This window comes from Lygodium microphyllum, chromosome 28 (assembly GCF_053477565.2).
Source record: "Lygodium microphyllum isolate KBCC chromosome 28, Lygodium_microphyllum_v1.1.10, whole genome shotgun sequence".
NCBI classification, from domain to species: domain Eukaryota; kingdom Viridiplantae; phylum Streptophyta; class Polypodiopsida; order Schizaeales; family Lygodiaceae; genus Lygodium; species Lygodium microphyllum.
In genome coordinates, this window is record NC_141162.1 from 18433981 (window position 1) to 18448037 (window position 14057).

Genomic DNA, 14057 nt, shown 5'->3' on the forward strand with positions numbered 1-14057 from the left:
CCTAATGCTATAGATAGTTGCGCAATGGCTCGACTAATGATGTGAGCTGCACTACTACCTTCATTTTTCTTCGCTCTTCTAGAGGATATGAGTGATAGCCACTTCACCCACTGCAATCATCCATTCCTCTCCACCACCACCCTTCAAGTCCGCCTAGATCTCAAGAAGTATCTCCAAAGCCGCCAATTCCTTAATAAATCTATTAAGCCTCCTTCTCCACCTCACTTTGATGACGAAGCCTAGCTTCTATCATGACTATGTAACTCAAAAAAAAAAGAAAAAAAAAGAGAAAGAAAGAAAGAAAAGGAAAGAAAGTACAAACAAAAAGAAAAACAAAGAGAATGGAAATGGAAAGAGAGAATCACATGAAGACATAGTGAGCTGCACATAGACCACAGTCACTGCTCCTAGGGGTTCTCAAGTTAGGCACATCTAGTGGCCTCAGTCGACTGTCTAACTCCCTAGCCCTTTTTGATCCCCCACTACACACGCTTAGGGAACCTCAAGGGCAAGACATACGTAGGGAGGTAACACTTGGTTAGACCTGACATGCTAAGCTGCAACCATCGCACCTCACTTCCACACGCATGGGGTCCTCAAGTGTGGGGCATCACCCAGGCTTGTGCCTATGGTACCCAGCTCCCCGTTCCACTAGCACAAGCATGATGCACTACACGGTGAGGCAGACACTCCCCCTAGGTAGAGCACGTCTTCTCTTTTTAGGTACCACTGGATGCTATAACCACCAACATTGCACGCCCCACCACCCACTCAACATACCCTCTGTCTCCAACAATGCAATCATTGCCAAGCTCCTCAACCACTACCAATCAACACAAGGCCCCATCATCCACTTAGGTAACCACCCTTCGAAGCACCAGAACCTCAATAACAAAGCCTCGCAAGTGCCATGGGATTGGCACTCGTCTGTAGGAGGGGGTAATGTTAACCCTAGCTCAAGATGGAAGCAAAAGAAGTGAAATGTGGATGAAATGGAAAAAGCAAGACATAAAACAAGCAAAGGTGTAAGGGCGGCCTCTAAAATCAATTTGAATGCAAAAGCACATTTTTAAGTGAAAGGCGACCCAAAATTTTTATAAAAGAGTGCTAGGCTCCCTCCTATGCAAATTGTAAAAGGGTAGACATGCATAGGCTAAAGAAATAGGCCAAGTAGAAGGGAATGGAAAAGAGGACCTTGCCACAATGGCCGGTCATGTAAAAAAGGGGATGGGTGCCCATGGGATTTTAGGACATGTATATAAAGTTCAAAAAGTGAATAAGAGCTCATTCTTTGGGTGTGGCAACAAGAGACTCTTCTCCTTGTCTTCTTCTCTTCTCTTTGCTTGCTTGTGTGTGCTTGAGAGAGGGAGTGTGAGAGTGTGAGGGTGAGGGATCAAGGAGGTGAAGCTCTCCACCATCTCCTCTCTTCGTCTTCTCTTCTCTTTTCTTCTCTTATCTCATGCACAGCTATGGAGGATGGAGCTTGGAGGTGGAGGCTTAAGGATGCATCAAGAATCATGGAGCTACCGGTGTGCTTGAGGGAGGAGGCAACTCATTCAGGCATCGAGGTAAGCTCACTACATCCAAGTAGGATCGAAGACATGTCATCGGCTAGGTGAGAGATAGCCATAGGTGCTCACTTGAAATGCTTGAACGAATAAGTGGTCCATGGGTCTTGGCAGTTGAGTGTGAGCTCCCTGTACATAAGGAGTTTACTATGTTTTCTTGATCCTTAGTGGAGACATGAGGCTTGTTCTACCAAATTGGAATTGAGTCCCTAATATCCCAATTTTATGTTCCTTTCCAACCCAATACCCTAGCACACTTGTTCTAGTCTGAGGATCATAGCCTCAAACAAAATTGTAACAATTGGAAAAATGAATTGGCCCATTAATTTCATTAATATAGCATTGCAACCCACACCGAGCCACCAACTCCCAAGCTTTAGGAGACCTATTGATAATGTTCTCCAAGTTTGCGAGTTAGCAAAACTTCAAAGCTCCAAATCCCCACATGCTAGCTTTAAGCCCAAACTCCTTACATTACTCCATAGTGAGCACGCTCCTATCATCATGGCAATAATCTTTGATAGACACCAAAGTAGGCATGAAAATTGGTTTAACTAGTGGGACATGTGTAGCTACCATCTACATAGGCAAAAATAAGACCACATCTTGAGAAATTTTCAATTAACCAATAACAAAAAATACAATAAGAGACAAGCCGTACTTTTACTTTTTTATCATAAATGCAAAAATTGATGGCCCCATTTTCCCTTGCAAACAATGAAAGTTAGCAAGCTTCCTAGCTTGCAAGTGTGATAAATAGAGGACTAGGAAAGAAATCAATGCAACATCAAAAAAGAAAAATTATGTAAAGGAAAATCCTAAGAAAACTAGATTGAGGGTGAAGGAGAAGAAAGGGTGGATAATCACCAAGTGTAAACGTTGGGTTTATACTCCAATTCACCAAATGCATCAATGTTAAATGGTCACATAGTCAAGTTGCACAAATAAGTTATAACATCTGTGAGCAAAAAAGGACTAACAAAGTAATTAGTCACATGCAGATCCCCTTAGTAAGAATCTTATTGAATAATAGATGGTACTACAAATTGGATGGCACTTCTAGCTCACGAGCCAAAATGATGCAATGCATTGAAACATGAGAGAGATATGAGGGTTGGACCAAAGAGTGCCAATGGTGTGCCATTGCTCAGCAATGGTCATGGGATAACTACCTGCTTGAGAGTGATACATGTAGGGTTGGCCCAAGAGTGCTAATGGCATATCGTTGCTTAGCAAAGGTTATGAGATAACTGCCAACATGAGCAACCTCAAGTCAATGATCATACCATTAGCATAAGAAAGGAATAGACATGATTCATTTAGCCATAAGCTTGACAATTGTAGCCTCATCATCACATTTGGTCTCATTGGAACATAAGAAGAGATGAAAGAGGAGGACTAGAGACACTTCTAGGGAATAGTCTTGACATATTCAACCTGAACTAAGATACTCTTGTAGGAGAGTTGTTCATTCTCCTCCTAGGTGGGGTTCTAGCATGTAGCAATTTCAAGTGCTTCACTGACTGCAAGGCAGAGATCAATCGTGACAACAAGTTTGCCAAAAATGATAAACACGAGTCAAATTGGAGTAGCCAATGTGCTTCTCTCAGGAATTATTCTTCTTGGCTAAGTCTACTTACATGCTATTAGGAGAGAAACAAATGCGCAAAGATTTTTGTTTGGAAGGTGGATCACAAATAGGGGAACTAATCTAGAGATGAGTTTGTACATGGTCCCCATGCATATGCTAAATTTTATCTTGTTCTATGTAAAGCAATTGGTGTACTGGCCAAGAGGGAGTTAAGAAATTTTACTTGAGATGAGAGAGAGAGAGAGAGAGAGAGAGAGAGAGAGAGAGAGAGAGAGAGAGAGAGAGAGAGAGAGAGAGAGAGAGAGAGAGAGAGAGAGAGAGAGAGAGAGAGAGAGAGAGAGAGAGAGAGAGATAACTCCATGATTAGCTAAGTGCACTTGCATCTCGTTGCACCTAGGGGTCCTCAAGTTAGGTGTGTCTAGTGGCTTTGATCATCTAGCTCCGTCTCTAAACCCCCTAGCCCTTCCCTCATAGTAGCATCTCAAGAAGACTTCCCTATCTTGTTCTATATGCCAATGTTGGATATCAAATGGAAAATAGAGAATCTTCCTATTGAAGGCCTCCACAATTGGCCTGCCCTTAGTTGAATAAAGAGCAATTGTGCCAAGAGTAGAAACCAATCCTTGAGGGTTACAAGATCTCTAGGTCACTCAACCTTTGAGTGAGCCATTGTGCACTTCATAGAAGAGTCATTAGAGAAAGCGAAATACATGAATATGTATGTCACATACAACAAAGAGGGAAATATAGTCCTTTATGGAATACCATACCATTCTAGCAATAATGTTAGGATGTGGTTGTGGCCAAGGGAAAGTCATGATCCAAGCTTGTGAGACTGTCTAATGTTGGAACTACCATTAATCTTAGTAGGTATTAATGAAGTATCCAAATAAATGAGACCTTCTTAGGGACAATAGAGCCAATTGGAGACTTATTGAATGGTGGCATAACCCATATGTATCAAGATTGAACTAAGTGGAAATCAAGAATAAGTAAGGCAATTGTCATTTTGGTACCATTAAGTCTTTTTTGTTTAAGATGATTAATAATAAAAACACAATTAAAATCCTTGTGATGAATGCTATTACAAGAGCTCAAGTAAGAAATGAGGAGCTAGTGTACTTGGCTCCTACTACTAGTAACAAATCAATGATAGTGAAGAAGTGATCAAAGAAAAGAAAGGAGCATGTGGAAATCAAAGTCGATCTAAAAAGCAATAGACTCACAACAATCCCTAAAAATACAATTACTTTTAGTGTAAAAAGTGTTGCCACTAAACCTAACACTTAAAAAGACAACCACCATCAAAGTAGGTGAATAACCTACCCCAAATAATCAATTAGAGGTAATTGACAAGGTCAAGGGCCACGTACAAGAAGCAAAACCCAAACATCCAAGAGCAAGAGATAGTGAGAGGCACGAGTGCAATTGGATTATTTCAGCATTGTACCGCCCTCCACCACCATATTTGCGATACCTTTGGAAGACCTACCTTGAATCAACCTAACCAAGAGGAGCCACACAAAATGCCGTCACAATGGCATAGCTCCACCATTCATAGGACCACAAAATTTCAATTCAAATAAATAGACCCAAGCATCATCACAACCCCTACCATCAACTACTGTAATAGTTCCATTAGAAGGTTTGCTGAAAGGGAATCTAATACTTTGGAGAACCTTCAAGGATGGGTTAAAGGAGTTAAAACTAGAAACAATAGAAGTATTCTTACAAGGACTTCAACTAAGGGTAATTCCTAGATTAATTCCAATATCAATCTTAGGAGCATTAGGAGAGAATACATTCTAGGAGGGTGTAGAGTGGCATGATGATTGAGTTTGTGGAGTGCAAGCAATGAGTTGATGAGTAGGTGCTTGACTTTATTGTGGTGTATCAAATGGTGTGAGATTGACCAGCAAATTTTAACAACTATATTCTTTCAAAACTTTTAAGTAGTTGATGTATAAGACTTTCAATCCTTTAGCATAATCATTGATAGTAATGTGAACCTTGAGGGCTCTAATATGAGCATACTTTTGCCAGTGTGGACTTTAGTCAAGATCCCAATTGTGAAGTGATCCTAGGACAACGCTTCATGAGGTAGCTCAAATTATATAGCATTGAGGTTACAACTATCTCTAATTGAGACATGATGAGATCCCAATTGTGAAGTGATCCTAGACAATGCTTCATGAGGTAGCTCAAAGTATATAGGATTGAGGTTATGACTATCTCTAATTGAGACATGATGAGATCACCACCAAGTTGTATTGCAATGTGACAAGAGGCTGTTGAATGATTGCAATATGTTGGTCTCATCTGTAAAGACCCAACTTCAATGGATGCTGACTCTTTATTTAGAGAATTCATATTCAATTACCAAGTGAGGATGCTCTAGATGAGGACAAAAGGCTCAATAGAAGGAGCTTAAAGGATGAGGCATTTATATCCAAGTCATTCCCTAAGCACATTGTTGATGATCAGGAGTGGATGCACATATTTTCTAGCTTAGACATGGTAGTGTTGAAAGAAACCCACCTTTGTGATGAAGCCAAATATAATCTAAGGAACATCTCATTCTTGCAATGTTTCCCTTAGTTAAAGAACTGGAAACTATAACAAGATCTTTATCACCCTATTCCAACCTCCACACCCTTTGTTTTTAAATAGACCTAATGACACTGGTGCAAAGGAGAGGCCTTGTGCAGCCTAGGCATGGAGTGCCTAGTTTACATTATCTAGGACAGATGTGCATTATTTGCAAAAAATGAATGCCCTTTTAGATTGATAACTGAAATATTTTCTCCTCTAAACCTTAATCGATTAAACGCCATTTGAATCGACGCTAGGAAAGGCCGAAAATTTTGATATGACATGAACCTTAATCGATTAACCGCCATTCGAATCAACGCTAAAACCAGAAGCTGTTAAGGCAGTAAACTTTGATATGTCTAACGGATTTGGATATGGGGAGTGTGCGCCCGATCGGGTCCCCTCTCTCTGTGACTGCTAACGGCCTCTCACCTGCTACTGATGGTGATTCTTCCTCCTTCATTCTTCATCGACAATTCAAGCCAAGAGCATCACTCGAAATTTCAGATGGGTTCTGCAAAATTTTTGTCATCGTCACAATCAGGATAGGTGTTTTCTGTAATTCATGGTCTGCTAGCATGAGCTAGAATCACTGAAAGAGGTCCAATATTCATGTCTCTGGTGAGATAATTCTCAAGGGAGAATTTCAACTGACAGTGTTAGTGGGACTTTCTGACCGACTCCATCAGTCTGGAGTTTGTGGCTGTTTCAGTGCATGATTTCCATCTTCATCATAATCAGAAAAGGGGAAAAGCTTTGAAATCATGGACTAATGCAAGCATGAGCTGTATTCGGACCTTCGTCTAACATAGCTGAGATCAGTCACAAGTGGAAAAGAGGGATTTTGCAACTCAAAAGCTTTCAATATTCTGCACAATCGAAATCAATGGAGGGGGGAAATTCTCTCATTGCGGGTCCTGAAGCCAGAAAGAGAAGAATATCTTACTTCTATGATTCGGATGTTGGGAACTATTACTATGGACAGGGACACCCCATGAAGCCTCATCGCATCCGAATGACGCACTCGCTTGCTGTGCACTATGGCCTCCATGACAAAATGGACGTGCTGCGCCCTTTTCCAGCTCGTGTCAGTGATCTCTGTCGCTTCCATGCAGATGATTACATAGCGTTCCTGCGTGCAGTCACTCCAGAGACTCAGCATGAGCAGATGAGAGCCCTCAAGCGGTTCAATGTTGGGGAAGATTGCCCTGTCTTTGATGGCCTGTATTCATTCTGCCAAACTTACGCCGGAGGGTCTGTGGGTGGGGCTGTTAAACTCAATCACAATCATGCTGATATTGCCATCAATTGGGCTGGTGGCCTTCATCATGCCAAAAAATGTGAAGCATCTGGTTTTTGCTATGTCAATGACATTGTGCTGGCTATATTAGAGCTTCTCAAGTATCACACGGTATGTCATAGTTCATAACAACCTCCTAATTCCTCCTCTTTTATGGCTTGAAGTGTTAAATTGATGATCAAGCATTCATTGCACGCTTTATGTTTCTGCAGCGGGTTTTGTATGTCGACATTGACATACATCATGGTGATGGGGTTGAAGAAGCCTTCTATACAACCGATAGGGTTATGACCGTATCTTTCCATAAGTTTGGTGATTACTTTCCCGGTACAGGAGATTTGCTGGATATAGGGCATGGTAAAGGGAAATATTACTCCTTGAATGTTCCCCTAAAAGACGGGATTGATGATGAAAGTTATCAATCATTATTTAAGCCAATCATATCAAAAGTGATGGAAGTTTTTCAGCCTGGAGCAGTTGTTCTCCAGTGTGGAGCAGACTCTCTGTCAGGAGATAGGTTAGGCTGCTTTAATCTTTCAATCAAGGGCCATGGAGAATGTGTGCGTTTCGTGAGGTCTTTCAATGTGCCACTTCTATTGGTTGGAGGCGGTGGTTATACCATTCGCAATGTAGCACGATGCTGGTGTTATGAGGTGTGTGCACAGATTTCTTAATGTCAAGCTGCTATGATTTTTTATTTACTTGATTAGGAGCATAAACAACTGGAGCTATTGTGTTTGACTGGAATATTTGAGATGATGCAGACAGCTGTAGCAGTTGGTGTGGAGCTAGAGGACAAGATGCCAGTCAACGAGTACTATGAATATTTCGGGCCTGACTACACACTCCATGTGACTCCCAGTAATATGGAAAATCAGAATGTCAAATCTTACCTCGAGTCTATTAGGAGTAAACTTCTTGATAACTTATCTAACCTTCAAAATGTACCCAGTGTCCAGTTTCAAGAGCGACCTCCTGACACAGAGTTCCCTGAGCAGGTGTTGCACAGCATTTCCTTTCACTGTCTAGTCAAGTTTCTTGATTCCAGATACAAGGTCATTCCAGTATGTTGCATTGGCATATTTGCTTCTGTTTGTTGACCTGTACATTGAATGCATTTTAGGATGAGGAAGATGATGATACTCGTGCAAGGGGGAAAAATTGGGATGGAGAATTCTCGGGATCAGATTCAGAGGAGAATGACCGGAAGCACAAGCATCGAGATACAGATGACAGTAATCTGTTCCATACAAGGTGTGTGTCACATTCAAGTATAAATATCAAGCAGTGACAAAGTACTCATTGGTGATTATATGCTTCTTCTTTTCTATGCTTGTCTCAAGTGCTCTTTTGCAATGTACTGGATTCCTGTCTTTTATTTGCAATTGCCTATCTTTTTGAGGGAGTGAAGAATCAATTAACTACAAACTTTTAAGTGTATGATTAAAAGATGGAGGGTAAAAGTCTATTTGAAGGTTGATTATTTAGTTTGATGAGCAAAAAGCTTAATCTGTCAACTCAGTGGCAGACTACTTTTGGCATTTTGTCTAGTCAGCCCATGTATTCTCTTTTTCACATTCAAGCAGATGGTGAGTTTTCTTTTTTACCCGACACTCCGTTGTGGAGTTTGTGCTAGTTATAGCTTCACGATTATGTTGTAGGCTCCATGGCTATGGCCAAACTTTCACTTTGGCATGGTGGAGGAGGAAATGCACGTTGGGGATCTTTGTTGCTGGTTTAGCAGGTTTTTGGGCTGGGGTGCTGTTGTCAGCAGCCATGAACACACCACAATGGACAGATCATAGAATGGTTGGCTGTTTGGTTGGGGAAGCCTGAGGCTTTTTGCAGGTCAACCCCAAGTGGTGTGTTACAACTTGCTACTTTGCAGGAGGGGTGGGTGGATCATAGGCCGAGATGACACCCAGAGGTCATGCTGCATGGTGGTGCTGCTCGGGGTCAAGGTGGATCTTCACCATAAGACCGACCAATCTCCCCTGATCCTCCTTGCACAGCTTGCTGCGGGTGTGGCAGCACTCGTGTAAGGTGCTAGAGCCAAGACCCGCAAGTTACCAGGAGCAGATTGACAGACAGCTTGTGATATAGAATGGCAGGTTGAGGACAAGGAGGGCTTGCAGCTTAGTGAGTGAGGGCATATTCAATGGGCACCATGGGAGGCTGGGGCCATGGGGCCTACCCACTCCATTAGAGTATGGAGGGACATTTACCTAGATGCAGATGTGGTGGCTACCCACATCCTGTTTCTTCCTTCCCTTGCCCTGCCATACAGAGAGCATGTATGACTAGGCAATGGCTAGGTGGCTGAGTTCTGGGTGTCTCAGTACAGGTTGTAGGAGTGGTCATTGGCTCTCCCCAAAAGACCTTCTTTACAACAGAAGTGGGTAGTCGGCTAGCCTTGGATGGAGGAAACCAGGTGTATCTTTCCTTGACCTTCCTTTGTGCCATTGAGTTTCTGGGGAAGTCATGGAACCTAGACCCACACCTTGCTTGGTCAGACAATTGTGAGTGGCACCTTGTGGATGTGGGGGGATTAGAGCTGTAGATGGGCTGGCTGGGGTCTAAGTGGAGCTTGCCAGCCTCTTTAGTTTCATAGACTTCAGTTTCTTTGCCTATGCAGCATGGATTGGGAAACATATTCTGATGCAAGATGATATGGGCGAGGCTCTCACCCATAGCTGGTGTTGGGTAGATTAAAGCATCATAAAGCTTTTGAGATGCACCTTAAGGTGTGTGAGAGGTGCATATGGGACAAGTGGAGGTGCAAAGGGTCTCCTTCCTTTGGCTGGTGGTACATGGGGTACATATGCAATGTGACAGGGTTTGCTAATGTTGCCCGCGACAATGCATGGAGATACCAAAGCATTGTCTATGGTCATATGAGACAACGTAGTTTGTGTGGAGAGCTTGGTCTTGGGTGTATCACTTGGGGAGCTTTCTGCTAGCAGTCACTCTGTGAGGCAGAGATATAGAACAGTCTTCAACACAGGCCGGTATTTGCTATGGTGGGATTAGATGCCAAGCTTGCCCAACCAGCAGGTATTAGAACCATTGGTGTCATAAATGAATGTCTAGGAGCTTATTGGGAACATCAAAGGGTGGCACGTGTTGAAGGTTGGTTGCTAGCTAATCTTCAGTGAGAAGAGCCATTCAGTATATGCCTCAGAATGTGTAGGAACTCATTGGGAACCTCAGAGGGTTACACATTTTGAAGGCTGGTTGCTAGCTAATCTTCAGTAAGGAGAGCCCTTCAGTATATGCCACCTTGGCAGAGCACTATCCCTTCACTCCTTTGTGGGCATTGAGAATGGCCGATATCTTTGATTGAGTTGGTTTCATGATAGACCGCATTATAACTTGTTTCTTGTCACTTTTAGATAGATTGTGCAAATCTCTGATTACCTTTGGTTGTAATTGTTTCTGGGTCTTCACCCCATCTGGGGTTTTTCGCCAACAATATAGTATTGTAAACCATGGTACTTCATGGTGGAGTTTCACCCCACTTAGGGTTTCCCACACAGTAATATAATGTACCACAAGAAAAGGAGTGCAAGACTCATTTGATAGTCTGTTATTGATTGATTTTCTTGTTCTTTTAATAGACGTCATGCTTCAGTACTGGAACATGTCACTAAGCAAGTAAAGCCAGAAGAAAATGCAAGTGAAGTACAACCAGAACACATGCTGAAAAGAGTAAAACAACAGAAGGTTGCTCATATGTGTTCAAAGCCTTTCAGTTTCTTGTAATTCTAGATCATGCTGAAGATGGCTCTTATAAATGTAAGTGACAATTTAACTCACAGTAAATCACTTTATCACAGGATGAGATTGACAGCATGGATACAAGAGAACCCAAAGAAGAGGTACTTTTTAATTTTTTTTGTTCTAGGCTTTTCTCATCATCCAACTTTTTGTTAAAGATGTTAGCACTTGTAACTGTGTCTGACATGCACTTTTTTTGAATTATGATACTGTTAATGAATTGATGGCACACAAAGTTGAAGATAAAGATTATTATTTAATTTTCAGGGGGTTTAGCAGAGAAGAAATAAAGATTTACACAGAAATGTCTATACAAGGCCTTTAATTCTCTGGAGATGAGGAATCATACTAATCCATGAAAGACGTTTTGGCAGAGATCAGTAAGAAACCCAAGTAAATAGGAAAACCTCATCCTGTTTAGTTGAAGAGCCCCCCTTATTTCATTCCAAGAGTTTCATTGATGATCGTGGGGTTATCTTTTTGGTTCTGGGCAACCTCAATCCAATTGCTTGCATCTTCTATTTTTGTGTTTTTCGGAGCATCTCAGCCCATGTATTTACCTTGTTGACAATCCTCTCCTTGTGCTCCTTGATGCTCTTCATTTGGTCCTTAATGAAATTCAGCTCCTTGTTGATGATGGCTGTAATTTCGCCTTTGTCAGTGCTATGCAGGTTTTTAGGCTCTGATTTTCTCTCTCAAGAGTTGCAATTTCGGTCTTCAGCTCATTGATGTGAAGATTTTGGTCATGATATTTTTCTCCATCTCTTTGCACATCTCACTTAGTTTGGTGGCCATTTGCATGCGCATCTCCTCCAGACGTTCTCCAATTCCTTTTGCAGAGAAGGTTGGAATATGCATAAGAGTTGCTGCTGCATCTCTTGACCCAGATGGATATCTTCTCAAAGCCAGCATCTTGGTTCTTACATATTTCCTTCACTGCCTTTGTACTAGTCTGGCTGTTTAGATCAGGAATTTTATCTACATTGCTCCATAGTGTGCTGTATTTTTGTTCCTTTTGTCCCTGAGTGACCCTTTTGCACATGCAGGTGCACACATGCATGGGTGCGTGTATCCATGCATACACACTGATTTGTAGGGAAGTGATGATGATGTAGAAAAAATAACTGATATAAATCGGCATAGCTCATTTGGTAGGTTGAGTACATGGTGACCAGAAGGTCTTGGGTTCAATTCCTACACAAGTATGGTTGTCTAGTGATAGGATTAAAAATCAAGATTTGAATCTGGGTCAGCGGATTGATAAAATGAGCGGTCTACCATTAGGGTAGCCACTGGAAGAACAAAGGATAACTGAGCTTTGAAACAAAGAACGGAAAGATGTGAAGGATCAAATTGCTCGTGTGGGTAGAGAGAGAGAGAGAGAGAGAGAGAGCAGGGAAACAAAGAACGGAAAGATGTGAAGAATCAAATCGCTTGTGTGGGTAGATAGATAGAGAGAGTGGCTTACCACTAGTGTAGCCACTTGATTGCGAAAAAAAAGAGAGATTCTCATTCTTGAGTGCAGTCATATTGGTAGTGTAGCACCATAAAGTATGTGGCTCTCTTTTGCAGTGATGATTCGATGTCTTGGAATGCTGACAGTCTCTTCAGCCTCTTTGCTGTACATATAGTTCTCTTGTGATTCTTGTATTTTACATTCATAGTAATTAATGCAATTGCCCATTATGAGAGAGAGAGAGAGTAAACGGGTGTAGCTCAGTTGGTTAAGTTGAATGTGTGGTGACCAGACATTCAACTACATTCTGCATGGTCATTTAGTATAGGTCTAGAAAAAGGAAGATTTGAATGTGGGTCAGTGGGTTAATAAAATAAGGGGCTTATCATCAGCGTAGCCACTTGTTTATTGTTGTGAGAGAGAGAGAGAGAGAGAGAGAGAGAGATTCATTTGGACTAGTTTTTTTTACAGGTTCGATGTCTGGAGGCACCAAGAGTGGATGATCTAGAAAAGTTTCCTAACACAGAGGGAAAGGAGATTGCATCTGGTGCAATGCACGCACCATCTGTCACAGCAACTGAGAAGTCTCAAGGGCTGGCTTGTGGCTCAACAGTTTTGTCCAAGGAGTGAATGGTAAAAGTGGGAGACAAACCCAAACAGTGCCAAAAAGGAAGTCTTACTGAATGGTTTAGGTGACAAAGGAATGTCAGGGAACATTTCTGTATCTTCAGTCTGTACAATGAATAGTTCAATATTTCAGACCCAATCCTCTCATTAGGTGCAGGGTTAATATCAACTGCATCCTTGTCATGTCTTGCAGAGAAGCTTGATGGCATGGTGTAACATTGTTTCAAAAAGGCATCTCTCTTTTTCTGGGAGCTCCAAGACACCCTTGGTTCCTCGCACATGTACAGGTTCTACCAAAAGCATACTGTTTTGGTGGTATTGTTGAATCATGAAATGCTGCAACCCCTCAGAAGCAGAAACTGTAAATCATGGTACACAGCTAAGGAGAATGTCTGTGAATGTTTCGACACTGCAGGCCATTACTTGCATCAATGACTAAAAACCATTTGAGTGGATCTCAAGACAACCCTGTAAGAAATTAACTTAGTGCACTAACCCAAAGAGCATTATCGACTAATTTGTTTTGCCCTTAAAGGGTCAATGTAGTAGCAGTTTGTAAAATTGGAGTTCACTGTTTGACCCCTCATCAGTGTTTATGAAAAACAGAAGGTTGTATCAAGCAATTTGCAAAACTGAACAAAAACCTCTATATGTTTGAAGAGGGAGGTTTTGTTGTGAAAATGCCATGAGAGGAAAACCTACAAATGATTCAGTTTGACTGTTTTTCTATTGGCTCTTGTTTGTCAATTCTAGTATCCAGTGTCATGCACGTGAAAAGAGTACACATTTGGACACGAGTGAATGCTTGTCTGAAAATTTGGTGTATTAAGGTTCTTAATGCCTCACTGTGAGCTGCTCCTATATTTGCTATTTAACCTCCTCCCATTGTCACTCACATGTTTGGATTTCAATTCAGCACAAGTGACATTGCTGCTCAAAGTCTCTAAAAGGTGATGTAGCTGTTAGTGGGGCTGTAGCCAGTTGGTTTGAGTTTCATGGTTCTGTGAGTCCAAACCCTGGGTTGCCCTTCTCTGGCAGCATAAATATCTATAAGCGTCTAAAAGTGTGACTTGCTTTTGTAGAAGTGAATATGAATTATCTTAATAGGACTGAGAATAGACTGTTCAACTTTTGAGTGCCATGAGT

At 41.7% G+C, this 14057-nt stretch overlaps 1 protein-coding gene across 3 annotated transcripts; it reads left to right on the plus strand.

Moving 5' to 3' along the window:
• The first annotated feature begins 6025 nt into the window (after positions 1-6025).
• On the plus strand, positions 6026-13620 carry LOC148011211 (histone deacetylase 1-like). 3 transcript variants are annotated; one of them, XM_087670090.1, is made up of 7 exons: positions 6031-7162; positions 7264-7704; positions 7816-8049; positions 8175-8305; positions 10669-10774; positions 10888-10929; positions 12756-13620. In XM_087670090.1, exons 1-7 carry the CDS (start codon positions 6638-6640, stop codon positions 12912-12914), a joined length of 1638 nt encoding a protein of 545 aa, XP_087526216.1. In that variant the 5' UTR covers positions 6031-6637; the 3' UTR covers positions 12915-13620. The 3 variants fall into 3 exon arrangements, with proteins under 3 accessions (XP_087526217.1, XP_087526218.1, XP_087526216.1); XM_087670091.1 differs by lacking the exon at positions 10669-10774 and having other exon boundaries at positions 6026-7162; XM_087670092.1 differs by lacking the exons at positions 10669-10774; positions 10888-10929 and having other exon boundaries at positions 6026-7162.
• Positions 13621-14057: the final 437 nt, after the last annotated feature.

Bases quoted from the DNA above. Each gene is read 5' to 3' on its own strand.
- LOC148011211 (XM_087670090.1), top strand. From the start codon at position 6,638: ATGGAGGGGGGAAATTCTCTCATTGCGGGTCCTGAAGCCAGAAAGAGA. The intron at 8,050-8,174 runs GTGTTGCACAGC...AATGCATTTTAG, and splicing joins ACACAGAGTTCCCTGAGCAG to GATGAGGAAGATGATGATAC. The intron at 10,930-12,755 runs GTACTTTTTAAT...TTTTTTTTACAG, and splicing joins CAAGAGAACCCAAAGAAGAG to GTTCGATGTCTGGAGGCACC.